The following is an 18,397-nucleotide window of genomic DNA, read 5'->3' on the forward strand; positions in this document are numbered from 1 at the left end:
AGACAACTGATTCACATCTCGAAAGGGAGTGGTTTCTGATTTATAAAAGTCCAACCCCATAGATTCAAGTTAACAGACTGTCTCAAAGAAGGACATAGAAAGAATAATTGACAATAACAGAATGGGGAATATAATAGCTTGCTTTCCCTTGGGCTCATTTTGGATTGCTTGCAGACCACTGTCAGTGAGGCAAATATGGAGTTCAACACCAGGCCTTCCTCAGTGGAAAAGAAAGTAGACAGGCCCAATACAAAAGGATAGAAGCCGGGCTGTGGAAGGGAGCTGATCCATCTTTTATGAAATCAAAGCTTTGCCCTGGCCCCTCATTCACTTTTGTACCCATGAATGTGCACCCAGGGGAAAACAAATATATATATTTATATATATGTTGACGTATATGCTGTTAAAAATTCCATATCCAATTTAAATGCAGCTTTGACAATTGAATTGACCAATGCATTGATCATTCATCATACTAGCAATGACTGACATTGGGATTTCACAGAGAATGATAAAGATGTGTAATCTGTTTATATTTTAAGTTGGTTTGATTCTTTCATTTTTGTTAATAAACAGACCTTACGTGGGGACCTGTGCATTTCTTGTCCCGATAGGGGTGGGGGATGTAGACAATTGTTAGAGTTAGATTGGTGTGTCCCATGTTCATAAAAAGAATGTGTTAAATAAATAAAAATTGTTTCCGCCTAATTTGGGGTGTGATAAAATTCCTCCTGCGCTATATGCCACCTGATTTAAGCATTCTATATATGGGAATGGAGAAGAATATATGGGAATCATCACTGGATAGATTTTAAAAGAATCCAGAGGAGGAGATTAATTTAAAAAGAGAAGATGTGAAAAAGTCTCGCAAGGATAGCTCAGGGGGTAACATGCTCGCCTTGGAAGCAAGACGATACAGAGCAACACAGGTTTGATCCCTGGGTCAGCGCTTAGAAACCTCTGGGAATTAAGCATGTTATAAATAACCTATCATATCATATCATATAGAAGGTAAAGAGTGGTGGGCCAAATATGGAACCTTGGGGAACAGCCACTCAGAAATGGGTGGGTGAGTTATCTGAAAAATATGAAGCAATCCTGGCAGGTGCAGTACCTTGGATACAAAATGAGAGAGGGTAAGCAGTTAATCAGAGAGGGGTGTTCAGCAGTGTTAAAATCTGCTGATATGTCAAGGAATTTGAGGAGAAACAAGAGTTTGTAGTGAAGGATAGCGGTAAGAATGTAACCACCTTGTTAGTGGTGTTAACTTAATGTGGCCACTGCAGTATCTAGGTCTGAGGGGGACACACTTAGTTGACATAAAAGAGGCAAGTGAATTGGTGAAAGACCACCTCTTGGAGAAGTGTGGGAAAAGGGAAGCAGGACAATAGTTGTCCAGGTTGTTATGGCGACAGAGGGTTTTTTTGAGGACAGGTAGTACTTTGCTTATTTTGAAGCACATGGAGAATATCCCAGTTTCAAGATAAAGGGTAAAGTAGGGAAGAGGAAGAATAAGGTAAGTGGTGCCAGGGACATTTCCTGTTTGAGGAGCAAAAGGGTCCACAGAGGCACACAATAGATTGGACTACTGACAAACAGGTGTTAGTTTGGCCGGCAAGGTAGGTGGGACAGAGCCTAGAAAGTAGAGTCTAGAGCTGGAGCAAAGAAGGAGGTATGAGTTGTGGGGAGATTAGGGTGGTTAGAGTGACTCGCATCTTAGAGATCTTAGATGAAAGGTAGAGGTCAGAGTGATTAGTAGAAGAGAAGATAGACAGAGCATAGCAGCCGAATGGATTGGAGAATAGCGCAAAGTGTGCAGGGTAGGATCAGAATGAGGAGATATTTTTGGTGAAGTAGGTGGACTTAGCTGTTTCCAAAGCAGTGTTGAGGTGTTAGGTTCCCTATTTTGTGGTACACTTTACAGTGACATCCATTTATCACCCCGTGCCCTAATCCTCCTTTTCTGGATCGGAGAGTTGCATTTCCCTCCTTCCTGCTGTTGCATGAGGAACTCCCTCATAGCCCCCATATTTCTTTTTTTAAAATGTGATGCAAAATTCATTCGCACAGAATCCTTTCTACAGTAAAGTGACCCACTACTGTAGAAAGAGCAAATGTGTAGACAGAAGTGAAGATGGGGGGCAGTCTTTGTGCCAACATCTTAGATGGAGTTACATGTTTGTCTTGAGACAGCTCATCTCCAGGGACATCCATGGCTGGAGTGAAGAGTAGTGGAAGTTAAGGTGTAAGTCAGATTCTGGTGATCAAAGGGAGAACTCCTTAGAAGAGCCCTGATGTGGATAGAGATCTGGGAGGGAGAACCTGAATTCAGCTGGTAAGGGAGCAAGGATGTCAGCTATGAATGTGTGATTAGATAACAGTTAAGTATGAGAGAGTGTGGAAAGGGACACACCACCAAATTTTGTCCAGATGGAAATTGATCAACAAAGCTGATGGATGAGATCAGAGCAAGATGGGGTCCAGGGAGTTGCTCTAGATGTGTGTTCGTTTTCCATTTCGAGGAGTGGCAAGGAATGGTCAGACAATAGGGAATGAAGATCAACTTGGTGGTATGTGGAGATTTTAGGAATGTTGAAGTTTAATAAGGGGGCAAAAAGGGCCACAGTGGGAAGGGAAGGGAAAGGAACAGAGAATAGGTCTAGATAATGTAGGAAGGAGTCAAATGTGCTCTGAAACTTGTGGATAGGAAAGATGGTGAGGTGGCTGGGAGCAAGAGTTGAATAGCAGTTTGTTTGATGGACAGAGCATAACTGTCAGATAGAGGAAATGAGGCAAATGAGTTATCCTTTTTCATTAGGTATCCTTCAACCATTCCTCTTAGGTAGTGGAGAGTGGGAGAAGGTATCATGGGCAATGTGTATGTCATTGACATAGAAGGAGAGCCGTGTCTGAGTGATCACCATGCCAGAAATCTGTAGGTTATAAGAGTCAAAATGGCCCCTAATGAAGGGCATACTTGTGCATAGACATTGACTGTTCCAGAGTATCTTTTTCAGTTCATGGCCTTTTATTGATCTGACATGCAATTCCTATCATAACTGGAGCAAACCGAAGACAAGTACATGCTCCCAAAAATGCACATTTCCCCTGAGATGGCATATTTTCCTGATATTCAAGTTTCTAGATAATTTACCTAAAATGCTCTCTGTTTGCCATTTCATGAAATGGCCCATATTGAATTTTTATTTCAGCTGCCCAATTGATTTTCGATAATATGTATCCTGCCCCTTGCATAGTTTTACAAATATGTCAGAAGTATCCACCTGATCTCCACACTGCTGTGCCCCTTCTTCAAGCCCCGAGCTCCCCAATACCCTTCAATCCAACCCTTTCCATTGTAATCCATTCTCTTCCTCAGCATTCAGTTGCTGTGTGCCTACTTTGGAGTCCACATATTGCATCCCTTATCCCATGGACCCACTCAAACACTGGCCCACTCCATCCCCTTACCTGCCGTTGGCACGCTTACTATGCCCCCTGCCCACACACTTGTGCATCTGTCGACTATCTCTGGTGCCACCATGCAATAGGTTACAGCATCAGTGCCCCAATGACCCACTTAAAAGAAAATGCATATGAGATTTGAGAAGGGCATTCCCATGCTCTGCATACCCCTTTGTCCCTTGTGCTTCTATTTCATTTACTGTGCTTTATTATGTTCATCTAATTTGCAAATGTGGAATGTGCTTTGACATGTCAAAAAATTATTCCTGATTTGTGCAATCGTGCAAAGAAGGTGAAATGGGCCATCTAAATTTGAGCAGCTATGGTGGCTGCAGATCTTTCCTTATGCAAAGAACAGTGGTATCTGTCTCAAAAGAAGCTGGCGCTTTGGAAAGAGATGTAATTTTGCATGCAGTGCCTTTGAACATGCATCACGTGCCAGAGTATGATGTTCTGGAGGAGGAGGGACTTGAGCCACCGCCAACTGATGTGCAAGAGCGATAAGATATAACATTAGCTCAGCATTTACTCGAATGTACCCCCACAACATCACCCATTCTGTCCATCAATCTGTGGCCTACACAACCAACCCATCATACTTCCAAAATGTTCTTGTGTTCAAATTATTTACAATCTCAAATGTTCTTTGGCCGTTGGTAATTGTTCTGTACCAGAGAGGACATTTTCTCCTTTAATTAGTTGACTAACATTGGACAATTTGTGAAGACTATGACATATGCAGGGCAGGCCACTGGAAGCTGAAATGGTACCCCTTTGGATTGAATTGGTCATGTTATCTATGGTTCAATATGTTTAAATTGTTATAATTTTAAATGTTGGAAAGTTTGGTTGACTTTCTTTGATCGACCCACGGTCGGCCCTTCTTGCTATTATGGGGGTGTCCGTCCCCATGCAACCATTCCCTACACCATGGCCCCTTAGTCGCCCACCCCTGCAAGTTCCTTCATCTGTAAACACATAGACCATTCCATGAAATAAATCTGTAAACAATCTACTGTAAAATTTCGAGGCATCTGCATCTGTCCTTGCAAGTAAAATGTCCGTCAGAATCTTTCATGAACAGATTCATATTTGAAATAATACATGGTTTCATTGCTTTTAACATGGTGTGTTCTCATAGGGAAAGATATTGATGGACCCAAATATTTCAAATTTGGCCTTTTTGATTTTTAATATTTTTGGCATATACATGGATCTTATCATGAATTGATGCACTGAAAAAAATATTGAAGCAAACATCGCTTTTAAAGTTCAACCTCACATTAATGTGAGATTTTGTATATAAAAGAGGTGGAGAAGACATGCACAGAATGATTTTACGTCTTATATACAAACTGTACACGTTTGTGTAGGAAATGTACATTTAAAAAATGTATACAAATCTCTGTATGAAAACTCACATGAAAGTCAGAACTGACTTTGATGTCAGTTTTCACACATATATCTGATGTGTAGGCGATATAATTTGAGCGCATGTGTGAACTGTACAACTCTTATATAATGAGTGAAGCAGATGTGTACGCCATTGATAGAACCCGCTCCCTCATCTCCGACATACTGGATGAAGGACAATAAGACACTGTGCATGACACCAGGTATCATTCCAATACCGCATCAGGTGTATGAGAGATGATATGCACCCTTCAACTCAGCAGGAGATTTGCAGACATTGCTGTACATCAAAGAGCTGTAAAGGAAATCAAACGGGTGCACAGTGATGTCAAGCCTTATCTACTTTAGGGTTCTAGCAAGCCATTTCTAATCCAACTCACACTAAAGGAGGCTCGCTCGACTGGGTCACCCACCATAGCTGCTCAATCCTAATTACTGAGAACTCACCCATCCCATGGTCTGACCACCATTCAATTTCACCTAAACACCTCTAAAGGGCACCCCAAGCCCACCATCCCACTCCCTGCAGCTCTCACCAGGAGCTCACGTCAACTCACTGCAGAAAAGATCACACCCTTCCTTAAGGTGCCTGCTCTCCAGGCCCCTTTCTCGAAGGACACTGACACTCTCGCTAGCATCTTTAAACTGGCAATCACCCAAGCAGTTGACTCTATCGCTCCCCTCACTCTCAAGAAAGCCAAGAAAGCCAAGCACACCAACGCCTGGTTCTCTCAGGAGCCGCTCCGATTACGTGCCAAAAAGCGAGCAGCCCTTGCAGCCTGGAAAACCAAACCCAATGATGCAACCAAATCGGCCTTTAAGGCTATTTCCAAAGACTATAAATTGGGCATAATCAAAGCCAAAGCCAATTCCTTCAACACTAGGATAGCTAATGCAAAATCAGGCACCAAAGACATTTTCACCATTTTCAGGGAGTTGGAAACTCCGTCCACCCCACCACCTACCCTCTTGAAGGATGAAAACTGGTGCAATAACATTTAATCCGCCATGCTTAAAAACTAAATACCCTAAAAACTAAAATCCTAGCTCACCAAAAGGCCTTGACCCACCTAATTGCCAAACAGAACAGTAACCAGAACAAGGAGACAAAAATGAACTCCTCCCCGTTATTCAACTTCAAGGATATGAGTGAATCTGAAGTCCTCTCTCTTCTAAAAACTATCAAACCCTTTAACTGTAAGGGTGACGTATGTCCTGCTAAGCTCATTAAAGATTGTGGCCCGACCCCTGCCCCCTTTTTGACAGCATTTATTAATGCATCTTTGCAGTCTGGCCATGTCCCGACTGACCTTAAGGAAGCTTGGGTACGACCACTCCTCAAGAAACCCTCCTTGACCCATCGGTACTGGGGAACTACAGGCCCATCACCACTGTCCCCTTCTTACTGAAAAAATTGGACAAAGCAGCCTACCTGCAAGTCCAAAAATTCCTTGAAGACCACTGTCTTCTGGGCCTTTGGCAGTCTGGCTTTAGACCACGACATGGGACCAAAACGGCCCTCCACAACCTAAAAAATCAAATGGACAACATCAGAGACGCCGGCAAACAGCGCTCCTTCTGCCCCTTGATTTATCGGCTGCGTTTGACCTCGTGGATCACAACACTCTTTGCCACCACCTCGCCATTGCAGCCAATTTCTCCCTCAAGGCGTGTGCGTGGATCACTTCGTTTCTACAGGAAAGGGCCATGAAAGTCTTCTCCGACTCAGCGTGTGTTTCTCCTAGTCACATTAAATGTGGGGTGCCTCAGTGCTCCTGCATTGCGCCTACCCTCTATAACCTGTTCACCAGGCCTCTCTTCAACCTTCTTGATGCCCTGGGTATCTCAAACACCAACTATGCTGATGACACCCAGGTGCTCATCCCTCTTATAGGTGACCATGAGGCAGACAGGATCACCCTTAACTCCATCTATTGCACAATCCAAGCCTGGTTGGCAGAAAACTGGCTGTGCCTCAACAGTGAGAAAACAGAGCTTCTGCTAATTGGGTCACCGAACATTCTGGGTAACCTCGACAAAAAATACTGCTCCTTCACCATTGATAATATATCCATTGCTGTGTCCCAAACACTCAAGACCCTGGGAGTTTATCTTGACTCTAATCTCACTATGAACAGGCAGGTCAATGCCATTGCCTCTTCCTCGACATACTACTCCAAACTGCTCAATGCAGCAAGACCCTTCTTAACTTCACAGAACTGCCTTACCATTGCTAGGGCTACCATTGGATCAAGATTGGATTATTGCAATGCTCTCCTTGCGGGGACATCTAGCAAAAATATTGCTAAACTCCAACTGGTTCAAAACAATGCCCTTAGGGCTGCCACAGGATTCTCCAAAAACGATCATATCTCCGACCTGAGAAGGCAGGTCTACTGGTTTCCCCATAAGGAGAGAATCATCAAAATCCTCTCCCTTGTGCACAAATGCCTTCATGGTCTGGTACCCCTCATACCTGGCCCAGTGAATAGCCATGCCAACATCCTCTAGGCTGTCCAGAATGGCCTATACCAACATGATCTCCATTCCCAAAACCTGTAGAGTGTGGGCAAGTGGCTCCAGCTTCCCAGCTATCACTGCCACACACTTACCTACACACCTTAGGCGGATCGACTCTCACCTAGCCTTCCACAAAGCCATCAAAACAAGGCTATTTGTCTGACCTGTTAAACTCCCAGTGCTCACTCTGTACACCCTGAAATTATACCCAACTGTATTTTGTTACCTAGCACCCCCCTTTATGTAACCAAGTAACCACATGTTTTAACCGTAACCTTGCCTACGTAAACTTTCATGTAATAGCGCCTCAATGCCTTTGGGCTGTAGTGCGCCCTACAAATGTAAAAAAATTAATTAAAATAAAATAAAGAGAAGACACGATGACGCACTGAAACAATATTCTTAAAAAATGATGATATAACTAAAGAAACAAGAGTAATCCTACATACTAGTCAGAAGAAACCATATATATATATATAAAGAAGATAAGTAACCAGATGAGTAGTAAATGTATATATGCAGAAACACAAGGTAGATGAGTCACATAGACGCTTGCTGCAGTAGAAAATATGATTCTAAGTGATCCGACCGTGGCTGAATTTTCCGCGGCCGGAACGTTTGCATGAGAAAGTTGCGAACTACCAAATGTTTGCAGATTTCTCATGCGAACACACTTACATGCTCACACCCACACACACAACACACCCATAACACCCCCCGCCCACACCCTCGGCACACCCCCACCCACACCCCCAACATAAACAAACCCCACTTACCTTCTTCACGCTGGGTTCCTGCAGCGCCAGTTCCCTTTCACTTCCGCGATCGGGAACCAGCGCCGCATGGTCCTTTTCTTTTCTTTTTTTTATAAGGGAAGGCTGCGGGGTGTCCATAAAGTATAGTGAGCGGGGGGTGTGGGGGACATCCCCACAGCCCCTGTTTTTTTTTTAAACAGAAAGCTGCAGGGGTGTCCCCCGCAAACCCTGCTCACTATACTATGAAGTATAGTGAGCGAGGTGATGCAGGGCACACCCGCGCAGCACCCACTTTTGGTGTTCGAACCTTTGGTGGTAGCATTTTTAGATCTAATGGTTCATGCAAACAATTAGATTCGGTCAAAACGACCAAAACCAAAAATATAACACGCGGTAAACGGCCAGGTAGAAAAGATGGACGTCAGCTCTGAATAATAGTAAGCGAAAAGCTTCAAGGAGAGAGACCAGGGTTGCAGAGCTGACAGACGCTGGAAGATGGATTTGCACACCAACAAAAGATAGCTGTTGGCTAAAAATCAAGGATGCCACTGTAAGAAGTAATTACAGAGCACAAAGGGAGTCGACGAGGGTAAGCAATATACATAGGACATATTTCTCTTACATTAAGTAAATGAGAGAGCATTTGTGAATGCTAAGTATTGAACAATTAATGATGCAGAAAGCATATGGTAGACGGAGCAACCAAGTCTCCAGAGGCCCGAAGAGGGTGATGTCACCTGACATAACTGAATCAAATAGCAGTAAATAGAAGGGCGAAATGGACAAAATCATGGTCTCTTCTCACATGGTGCAAGACCAGAAAACAAGGCTGATTCATAAGCCCCAGGCGAAAATAACAATGTACCTTAACTCCCCTTAAAGTTCCAGGGAAGAGAACATTCTGCAAGGTCAAGTACAAAGAAGAAGCTTTGGCTGATGGCTTCGCTAATGAGAGATGGTAGACTAATTGGGCAAGTGGACAGTAGTCTGATGTTGTGCTCTGCACCTGGGTTTGCTAACGAGCTGCTAACAAGCTAAATGTCCAAGGTTGGGAGAGAATGCCAACCAATTATGAAGGACTATGAAATGGTGAGCATACATTGTTGCAGGGGCCAATCTGCTACTGTTATGCTGCTATAATATGTATTATGCATAATTAGAGGGAGGTTCAAGGTATGCCTGCCAGATGAGGGGCTGGCAATTATGTTACTAACACCTAAATGATACATAAGTAGATATGCTCCCCTAACCAATCCCTCTGTCTGATAGGTTTTATTATTTGCCACGTAGGAAGACATCATAGCCGATGCACATCGAGGTATAAAGCCTTTGTGTAACTGAAATGTAACTGAGAGTGTGTGGACTGCGATTTGATGTTCGCTAGGATTCCCTACTTTATTAAGCTGATAATAAAGTAGTGTTTTGTCATATTCTTTGAGTCTGTCTGGTTATTTGGGTCCGAGATCTTTTTTTATGGTAATCCCAATCTGCGCATAAGGACGCCCAAAGGTGCTACTGCACAATAATATGTGAGTTTTCAGACACATAGAGGGCCTATCAGACATATGCTTTTCATGTTTTTGTACCAAACACACACACTACGTATGTGCCATGAATTGGGATAGGGAGGTTCCAGCAATGGATTTTCCATCAAAGGAGATTGCATTGATTTATTTCATAGAGTTATGCCGCAAATGTATGCGGGGGGTGGGTTAGGGGAATGAAAAAGGAATAAGGGGATGGGGGAGCTGCAGGGGTCTCCCCTGTATACATTTGCATTTGCAGAAAAATGTCCTAAAAGAAAAAAGAAATGCGATTGATTCTTTTGCGATGAAAAAAACTCGGTAAAATCACATAGAACCCCATAAATTGACATGCTAGACCCTGAGAAACCAAACACTCATTCACCTTACACCACACACTCTTATGACACAATTATGTCTGTCTCACAGTTTTATGCCACACACTCTTATGACATGCAGTCTTATAACACATGCTCTTATGACACACACTCTTTAGAAACACAGATGACACACAAACATATGACATACAATCTTATGACACACATTCTGACACATACTCGAAAAGTATAGGCACATATAGGCACATAGACACGCATGCACACATCTGGCAACCACACATATGCCACCCACACTAAGACACACACTTAAAACACACACTCTTGTGGCTCATATTCTTACCTCACACACTCTTATGACACATGCTGTTAAGACATTGGCACACACTTGTGATGCACACTCGTGACACACACTCTTATGTCATATGCTTTTACACCTCACGCACTTATGACACAAGTTGTTACAACACACACTCTTATGACACACACTCTTACAAAACATGCTCCCACAACACACTCATATGGCTTTGACAGGGTCACAGGGCCCTCTCTTGACTTCGGGGAGGGGACCTACCAGGGCATATGCAAGAGCCAGCTATGCCCCAGAGGCAGGTCCTTGACTCCCCTCAAGTGCATTGAATGTTAACATTGGTACCACCCTCTTTTGTATGATGCCTCTCAGTACAGTTTCTCGCCGGTATGCTCTGTTTTCTGTTTCAGAACTGCAACTCCCAGAATGCACCTGATAGCAACCAGGAAAACCCAGAAAGGAGCCAGGTAATAGAATCAAGAACGAGATGGAATGGACTGGGAATTTACTTGCCGAACTAAAATGAGACACCAAACCTACCAACCCCAGACAGCCCCCAGATGAATAGTGTGGCAACAGAAAATGAACTTGTAGTCAGGAGAGACTGCCGGAGACAAGGAAAGACACATAAACCCTCGCCAAACTGATTTGGTAACACAACTCACAAGCACCTACAGAAAGCCACACAGAAAACAGGCTGCCTAAGCACCTGGCTTCTACCCTGACAATAGAGATTGGAATGGGGCTGAGGTTAATATTGTTTTTAAAGATGTACAAATGTGCAACCCAGCACATGAGGAAATAACAGCTTTAGATTGGTCTCAGACAATGGAGGTGGGGGGAGGCAGAACAAGGTAAATAGCCCTATAAAATGGGAAGGAATGACGTGCTGATTGGTGGCTGCAAGGGTGAGGTCAGGAGGTGTGGAGGTGGAGCAAGATACCAGGTAGAGGATGGATGTTGGAGAGTAGTGCTGAGGAGTTGGTGACAGAATTGGAGCACAGTACAGGTGAGATATTGATTGTGAGAGATGGTGGTACAAGTTATATGTAGTGTAGTGTGAGGGGCGTGTCTCAAGAAGGTGAGTGTAAAAGTTGAGTGAAGATACCGTGAGGAAAGAAAGTATAGGGGAAGTAGAGAGAGAGTGATAGTAATAGAGAGAGTGTATGGTAGGAGGTCATGGAGAAAGTGCACATTAGAAGAGGGAGTTGTGTTGAGGGTAGAAGGTAGCAAGGAGGGGGTGAATGTAGGTACAAGAGGTAAGCAGAGAGAATGTGTTAAGGTTAGGGCACAGAGGTGTAGACAGGAAATTGAGTGTAGGGAAGAGGTGATGAGATGTGTGTGGAGAGTGGAGAGGCAGTGGTAAGGAGAATAGATTTGTGAGTGTAGAAGAGAGTAGAGAGGAGAAGACAGTAGACGAGAGAGAAGAGGATAAGGGTGGAGAGAGGAGAGGAGCAGGGTGAAGAAGAGCAGAGAGAGTGTAAACATCAGGGGATAGAAGAGTGAGCGTGGGAAAATGACCAGAGGGAGTGTGACTGGACATGAGAGGGAGAGGGAGAGGGAGAGCGAGAGTAGAACAGAGTGAATTGTAAGGGAAGGGACATGAGCATGAGACTGGACCAGGGTGTCTGATGTTGGCACACACAAACCATCAGTTTGTATTAATAAACCCAGGGACGTGTCAAGTCAGGGCACCAATAGAGATGTCCCAGAGGGAGCCAAATTGATAAGGCTTCTGCCTTTAGGCCTTCTCAGCATTTAGAACTATATCTTATTTATTACCTGTATGCTATGTTATAGCATTTTGTAACGAGCAACCATGGCCCGAAGACATCCCAGTGCTAAAAAACAGAGGGCCATTTGCCCAAAATAGAAGAGGAAGGGGGCGAAAAACAGTAGCGAAGTAAAAAGAGGGCCCCACCTGCAATTGGATGAACTGGAATGTTGTTAAAGCCTTGTGGAAGTGCAGATGATCCTCAGTCTTCCGTATGGACTTAGGAAGGGAATTCCATAACAAAGGAGCAGCCCCCGAAAATGCTCTCCCCCCAACTGTAGATTTGCGTAAACGCATAACATGAGGAAGGGCTTGGCCGGTGGAATGAAGATTCTGAAAAGGGGTTGCATTACAATCATAAAAATTTCCCATGCCAAGGATGGAAACCACCAGGCCACAGAAATCCATGGGCACAAACAGGATGACTGTCTTCAGAAGTCTAAGCTTAAAATGGACCGCTTGCATCTTGCATTAACCTAGGAGATGCAGAGAGGGAGGTGGAGATGGTAATGCCCAGGTTCTTAACTGTGGTCACAGGGCTGGGAAGTGGGCCCAAGGCAGATGGCCAGAAAGCGGTGGACCAGGCAGAGCCCTCAAGGGGAGTGGCACCCACTACTATCATTGCTGTCTGCATTGAGCTTGAGCCAATTTGCACATCCAAACTCCAATGTCAGACAAGCAGTTTTTTAAATGGGCAGCCGCAGCCATCTGATCATAATCAACATGCAAAATAATGTGCGTGTCATCTGCATAGGCAAAAAACCTATAGCCATGAGTATGAATACGTTTGGCCAGTGGGAGCATGTAAATGTTAAACAGAAGAGGCGACATATCCGAGCCCTGGGGGACACTGCAGGCACAAGGAACCAGGTCAGAAGGAAAAGGAGTTAGGGTCAAAAATGAAGTTCTATCCGAAAGAAAAGATGAAAACCCCTCCAAGACAAGGCCGCCAACTCCAATCTCCCCTAGACATTGACAAAGGATGGCTATATCTACTTGAAAACCTGGAGCTAGAGGAGCCTGAGGGAGGGAGGTGGAAGTCCACAGGAGATTGAGATAGGTAAACCATTAGTTACTTCTGACAATTTTGAATTAAACACACTTGAACCTTGTTTGGGACTATGGAAGTCATTAAGGCCATTTGTGACATGACACACAAACGTACAGCACACACATTAATGCCATTTGCTCTTACGCCTCACACACTTATGGTACACGCTCTTACAACAAATGTTATCATGAGACATGCTCACAATCATTATTCATCTTCTATTAAATAGTGCACGTTCATGTAGGAGATGTACATTTACATTAATATACGTATGAAAACGTACATCAAAGTCAGCACTAACCTTTAAGTCATTTATGTATAAGAAACATAGGAGAGGAGAACTTACATCAATGTCAACGCTCACTATTTGAGCTTTCATACATATAGGAGGCGTACAGGATATGTGCATTTCATATGACTTCACATCAAATACTCATATGCTTATAATACACAATACACACATGGCAGACACTTACACACCAAACAGTCATACACCTTACACCACATTCTCTTACAATAGATGCACTTAAGATACACACTTATGCCACCCAGCCACATATGTATAGAAGGGCTAAAAGTAAATGGGCATCTTTTACATGAACTAGACATGTACATTATGTAAATGTATGCTATTTTACATATAAAATTGAACATCAAAGCCAGGATGAACTTAACGCATATAAGACTTATACGAAATGAAAATTATGTACATGTGTGAAATGTAAACCGTATGGCTCAAATGCCATATGCTCATAGAGTAAACAACCATGCTACAGACACTTATACAACATACCCTCATATGCTATATGGCATACTCCTCATATAAAAACACTGACATTACATATACAAAATTCCCTTTTTTAAATAAAGAGTTAAATTAAGCTAACAAAAATGAGGTCTACAAAGAATGGGCATAACAATGTTAAGATACAAAGGCTCACTGTATTCCACTACAATTCAACCAACAACTCTAATAAGCATAAATACTCATGCCGTACCACCCAAAATCATTACCGTAAAGTACACTTCAAGTATTAGGTGGGTTACATCAATACAATAATTCCAGTGATGGTCACGATAGAATTTGCAGTGGTATGACGTGAGTGCTTATACTTCAAGTCAATTAAACAGTTAATCATTAGCCGTTACAGCCTTAAAAACAGATGGGGGAAAAATTTTAAATAAAATTGAAGCTTGAAAGGTTCTGCCAACATTGCAAAAAGTCTGTTTGCAAGACTGTAAAATCAAAAGAAACAACAAGGCCAATTGGAACAGTTTCCCATCACTAGGGGTTTATGGCATCTCCTTGCTTATCCAATTAATTCCTGATGGCCAGTAGGATATGGATAAAGGTATGGGCTCCCCTTTTTCACTCATCAGTCTGTCACAAACGGAGCAAATTGCACTTGAAATTTTCTGCCCCTTTTTCCATGATGTCCGGGGACATTTTTGACCCAAGTCCAACCCTGACTGGAGGTCGGGGCACTATCAAACCTAGGGACACTCACTACAAATGATGTTCCTCAGTGCATATTGTGCACAAAGCATAGTCCTTTGGGGATATTGCGCACAAGCATCAATACTAGTAGATATTGGATTGGAAATGCAATGGACATCTAGACGAAGAGGGTATTTTACGACCGGAAGTTCTCTTGCTCTATTATTGTAGACTGATTTTCCCTCAACATTAAAAGCACAGAAGTGTCGAATAAATAAAAATGGAGTTAGAGCCTTGGGAAGTTTAAGAAGAAGATGGCCACTTTGTTTGGCTGCTGCTAAGACTAGCCCCTGCAGGTATATCTGGAATAAATACAGTGTTCAAACAATTGCTCCCTGACCACCATCTAACACTTCCTCCACAGATTTCCGCAAAGGAGTTTGATCGCTAGAGCATGTTCACAATACTATTGCAATGAGCAAGTGTGGATCTTTCAAAACGTTTAAGAATACTTGTCAAAGATTATGGGCCTCATTGCGAGTCCGGCGGTAACCCTGCCAGTGCTACTGGCGGGTTGCTGCTGGACTCATAATATTTTATCGGCGCCTGACTTACTGGTGTCACCAGTAGATTACAAGTCCCGCGGGCCGGGTAGTGCCGGTAAAATGCAAGTGCCCATTCCCATAGAGACCCAGAGTCCTGTTGTTAACGGTGCCGGCGCTTCCGTGAACGGTCAGCATACCATGGCCGCTGCACCCAGCAGGGTCAGACCTGTCGGGCACAGCAGCCATGGCAGGCAGACACGTAGTTTGCCAGTCCGGAAACAAAGTTGCCGGTGAGCTTACCAGCACCCTTGTTTCCTGACCGGCAAACATATAATGAGACCATATGTGTCCTAACATCGACAGATAGCCACCAATACAATCGAATGCAGATACTAAATTAACAGCAGTTCCTAATGTAATTGCTTTTTTTTTTAAAATCAAACAAACCTGCCAGGAATGCAGTTTCATCTGAAAACCAGCCCCTCATGTTTACCCTCATGTTTACCTGAGTAGTGCAGGTTGCATGCAGTAGGGAGAATGTAGCACTCATATAATAACCATGTTCAATTCTGATAGCAAACATTTGTATTGCATGTCCTGCAATTACGCTGTCTGATCTTTTCAAGGGAAATACATCAAAATCTCAGTTATCCTTTGAAAACACAAGATGCAATCAATTCTTGTGCCCAGAACTCATGTATAGATTAAGCACAAATGAAACGGAAGAGAGTAAGTCAAACAAGCTAGTGAGGATGATTTTCTAGGTAAGATTTGATATGTATTTATATTAATGATATTTTGAAAAATATTACATCAGATGACATGTCAGTTTTATTATTTATAACAGATTAAGTTGAATAATGATATCACTCGTAGACAAACGATTACGAAATTATATGTGCTGGTAAATTACCTGTCCTTGCTTAAAACGATCTTCAATTTGTCTCCGTCAATGACTGAAAACTGTGCAATCAATGTAACGGACTGCAATAAAAACAGATATGGCCAGGACAGTGATTGGTTAGAATAGAAATAATACGTTATTCTCCAAATGCAATAATTCGCACTAAAATCATTAGTCAACCACTGCTGTTGTTTAATTCTACACTTCCACAATACGGCATAAAACGTATCCAAGTGAGAACATGGCAACAAAAAAGGGAAGGGAGATCAAGGAACGTTGACTGTACTTGCATGGGAATAGAAGCGCTAGTCAGTTAAGGAAAACAGATTTAATCAAGATTTAGTAAGGAAACTAAGGACCAGAGGACTAAGGACAAGGCCCTAAGGATTATGGACTAATGGACATCATGCAAACAAGGACTAATGGACATCATATAAACATAAAAGAAAGTAGAGTTATCTATTATTTAAATATCTTTAGGTCAGGTGACTTTTAAAATAAATATGATAACATATTATGGCCGGGTGAGAGGGTTGAGAAGATGGGGCAAATGACAACATTTTGTATATTATGACAGGGTCGCTTATCTGAGTCCCGTCAGGGGAGGGAGGGACCCGGACTCCAGCACCACCCGGTGCCAGAGAATGTGCAGGTAGGCCCTCTCCTAGCACCTCTTTACCTGCGAGGATGGCACCATGGCAGGACGCCATAGGGGAAAGGGTTGCTGCACTGTAAAGAGGCACAGAGAAAAAAAGACTGCAGAAGCCAGCTGAAACTGCACGCAGCAGGCCCCGGCATCGCTTTACAAGACATCCCAGCAACAAAGACAGCAGACCATCAAAGGAGAGGAGCCTGCATGCCAGAGAAACCAATTAACGCTGTAGGGATGCCCAGAAAAAGAGGCAGGGCTTAGAGTCCTTATGAAGGCTCCCAATCACTCCTCTGGCACACAACCTGAGAGCAAGGTAAGCCTATGGTGGGGTAAATTGGCCAATCCTGAAAGGGGCAGGGGTATTTAAGAAGGAGCTTGGGAGTTGTCCAGTGAGGGCTTCAGTTGTGTGATGACAGGCAGTGGAGGAGGATGTCTGAGAGACCAGAGAAGAAGAGTGTGACGGGAGTGTGGAGGCTATTGGAGAGAGGGGTCAATAGAGTGTTTGAGTTAGGAGTGACTGCACTAGTGAGAGAACAGAAGTAGAGAGGTGGGAGTGGTAGTTGGGAGTGGAGCTAGTAGACCATAGAGGTAGTGGTAGTTGGAGCAGCAGAGTAGCAGGGAGAGGTAGTAAGAGGTAGTAGCAGTGCGAAGAATAAGACTGAAGTTAGAAGAGATAGTAGAACAGTGGTGGTAATAACAATGTGATAGTAGTTGAGTGGGAGTAACAGTAGTCAGAGGTAGGAGTGGTAGTAGAGAAGGGAAGTAGCAGTGTAAGGGCTAGGGGTAGGAGCAGAGAGGTAATAGCAGCGGTGGAGGCAAGGAGGAGGAAGGAAGGAAGGAGGAGAAGCTACACCAGAGGTAGCAGACAGTATTGATAGTAGTGGAGGAATTGGGAAGGAGGGTGGTAAAATCAAAAAGTGGAGGTAGGAATGTGGAGTGTGATATTGGAGGAACAGTGTTATTGTGGAATGAGAACATCTTTAAACTAGTGTAGTGTATGGTCAGGTAAGGCCATGTATGAGAGACGAGAGAGTGACACCAGGTGAATGGAGACACCATCCCTGGTGTTAGGGAAAACAACGTTAGTCCCAGCTAGAAGATCCGATAGATAGGTGTTACCCGGAAAAAGCAACTAACAGTCTTTTATGGATACCTGGGCTAGGGAGGCAGGAAAAACCTGGAGAGTTGAGGGAGAGGGGGACATCTCAGTGCAAAACTCCACTACCACCTTTTTAGACCCAGAAGAAACTATTTTTAGACCAAAAGCCATTCTTTCTTTCCAGAGGAGAAATAAACACGCTTGGTGTTTCTATCAGAGTCAGTTGTTTTTTGTGTCAGACTCCGGTCACAATACCTGTTTCTGAAACTGTATCAGTCTGATTAAAAGTCAAACAAACGATTTTACAGAGAATTAGAATTAATTTGGCAAAGAAGCTGAATACTCCTCCTATACCGAATTGTATCCAAGATTTGATTAATGGGATGTATCGAGTGGAACTCAAGTGGGAACTTGATTAATGTAACACGACTCTAAAACTCTGTTTTGGCTACATTGTACAAGATCTCAGATATATAGGCGGTCTACAACAGAGCACTATAACTGGTCTCCTGGGCAAACACAGAGGACAATTGTGACTCAGATGTTTGTTGTCTGTAATGTGGTATATTAGAACACATTTTTGTAGTCTAAAGAAGATATGCCATTTTAGTGC

The 18,397-nt window shown here is 43.3% G+C and overlaps 1 protein-coding gene across 1 annotated transcript in view; it reads right to left on the reverse strand.

The window, feature by feature from the left end:
• Nucleotides 1-18,397, reverse strand: part of LOC138580026 (BPI fold-containing family B member 4-like) — a 99,042-nt gene that overhangs the window by 36,403 nt on the left and 44,242 nt on the right. Inside the window, exon 10 of the mRNA XM_069650256.1 lies at nucleotides 6,311-6,406. Within this exon, the coding sequence (XP_069506357.1) occupies nucleotides 6,311-6,406 (96 nt within the window). The remainder of the gene's footprint in view (nucleotides 1-6,310; nucleotides 6,407-18,397) is intronic.

Source organism: Ambystoma mexicanum, chromosome 3p, assembly GCF_040938575.1.
Source record: "Ambystoma mexicanum isolate Mex_15411 chromosome 3p, UKY_AmexF1_1, whole genome shotgun sequence".
Lineage (NCBI taxonomy): Eukaryota > Metazoa > Chordata > Amphibia > Caudata > Ambystomatidae > Ambystoma > Ambystoma mexicanum.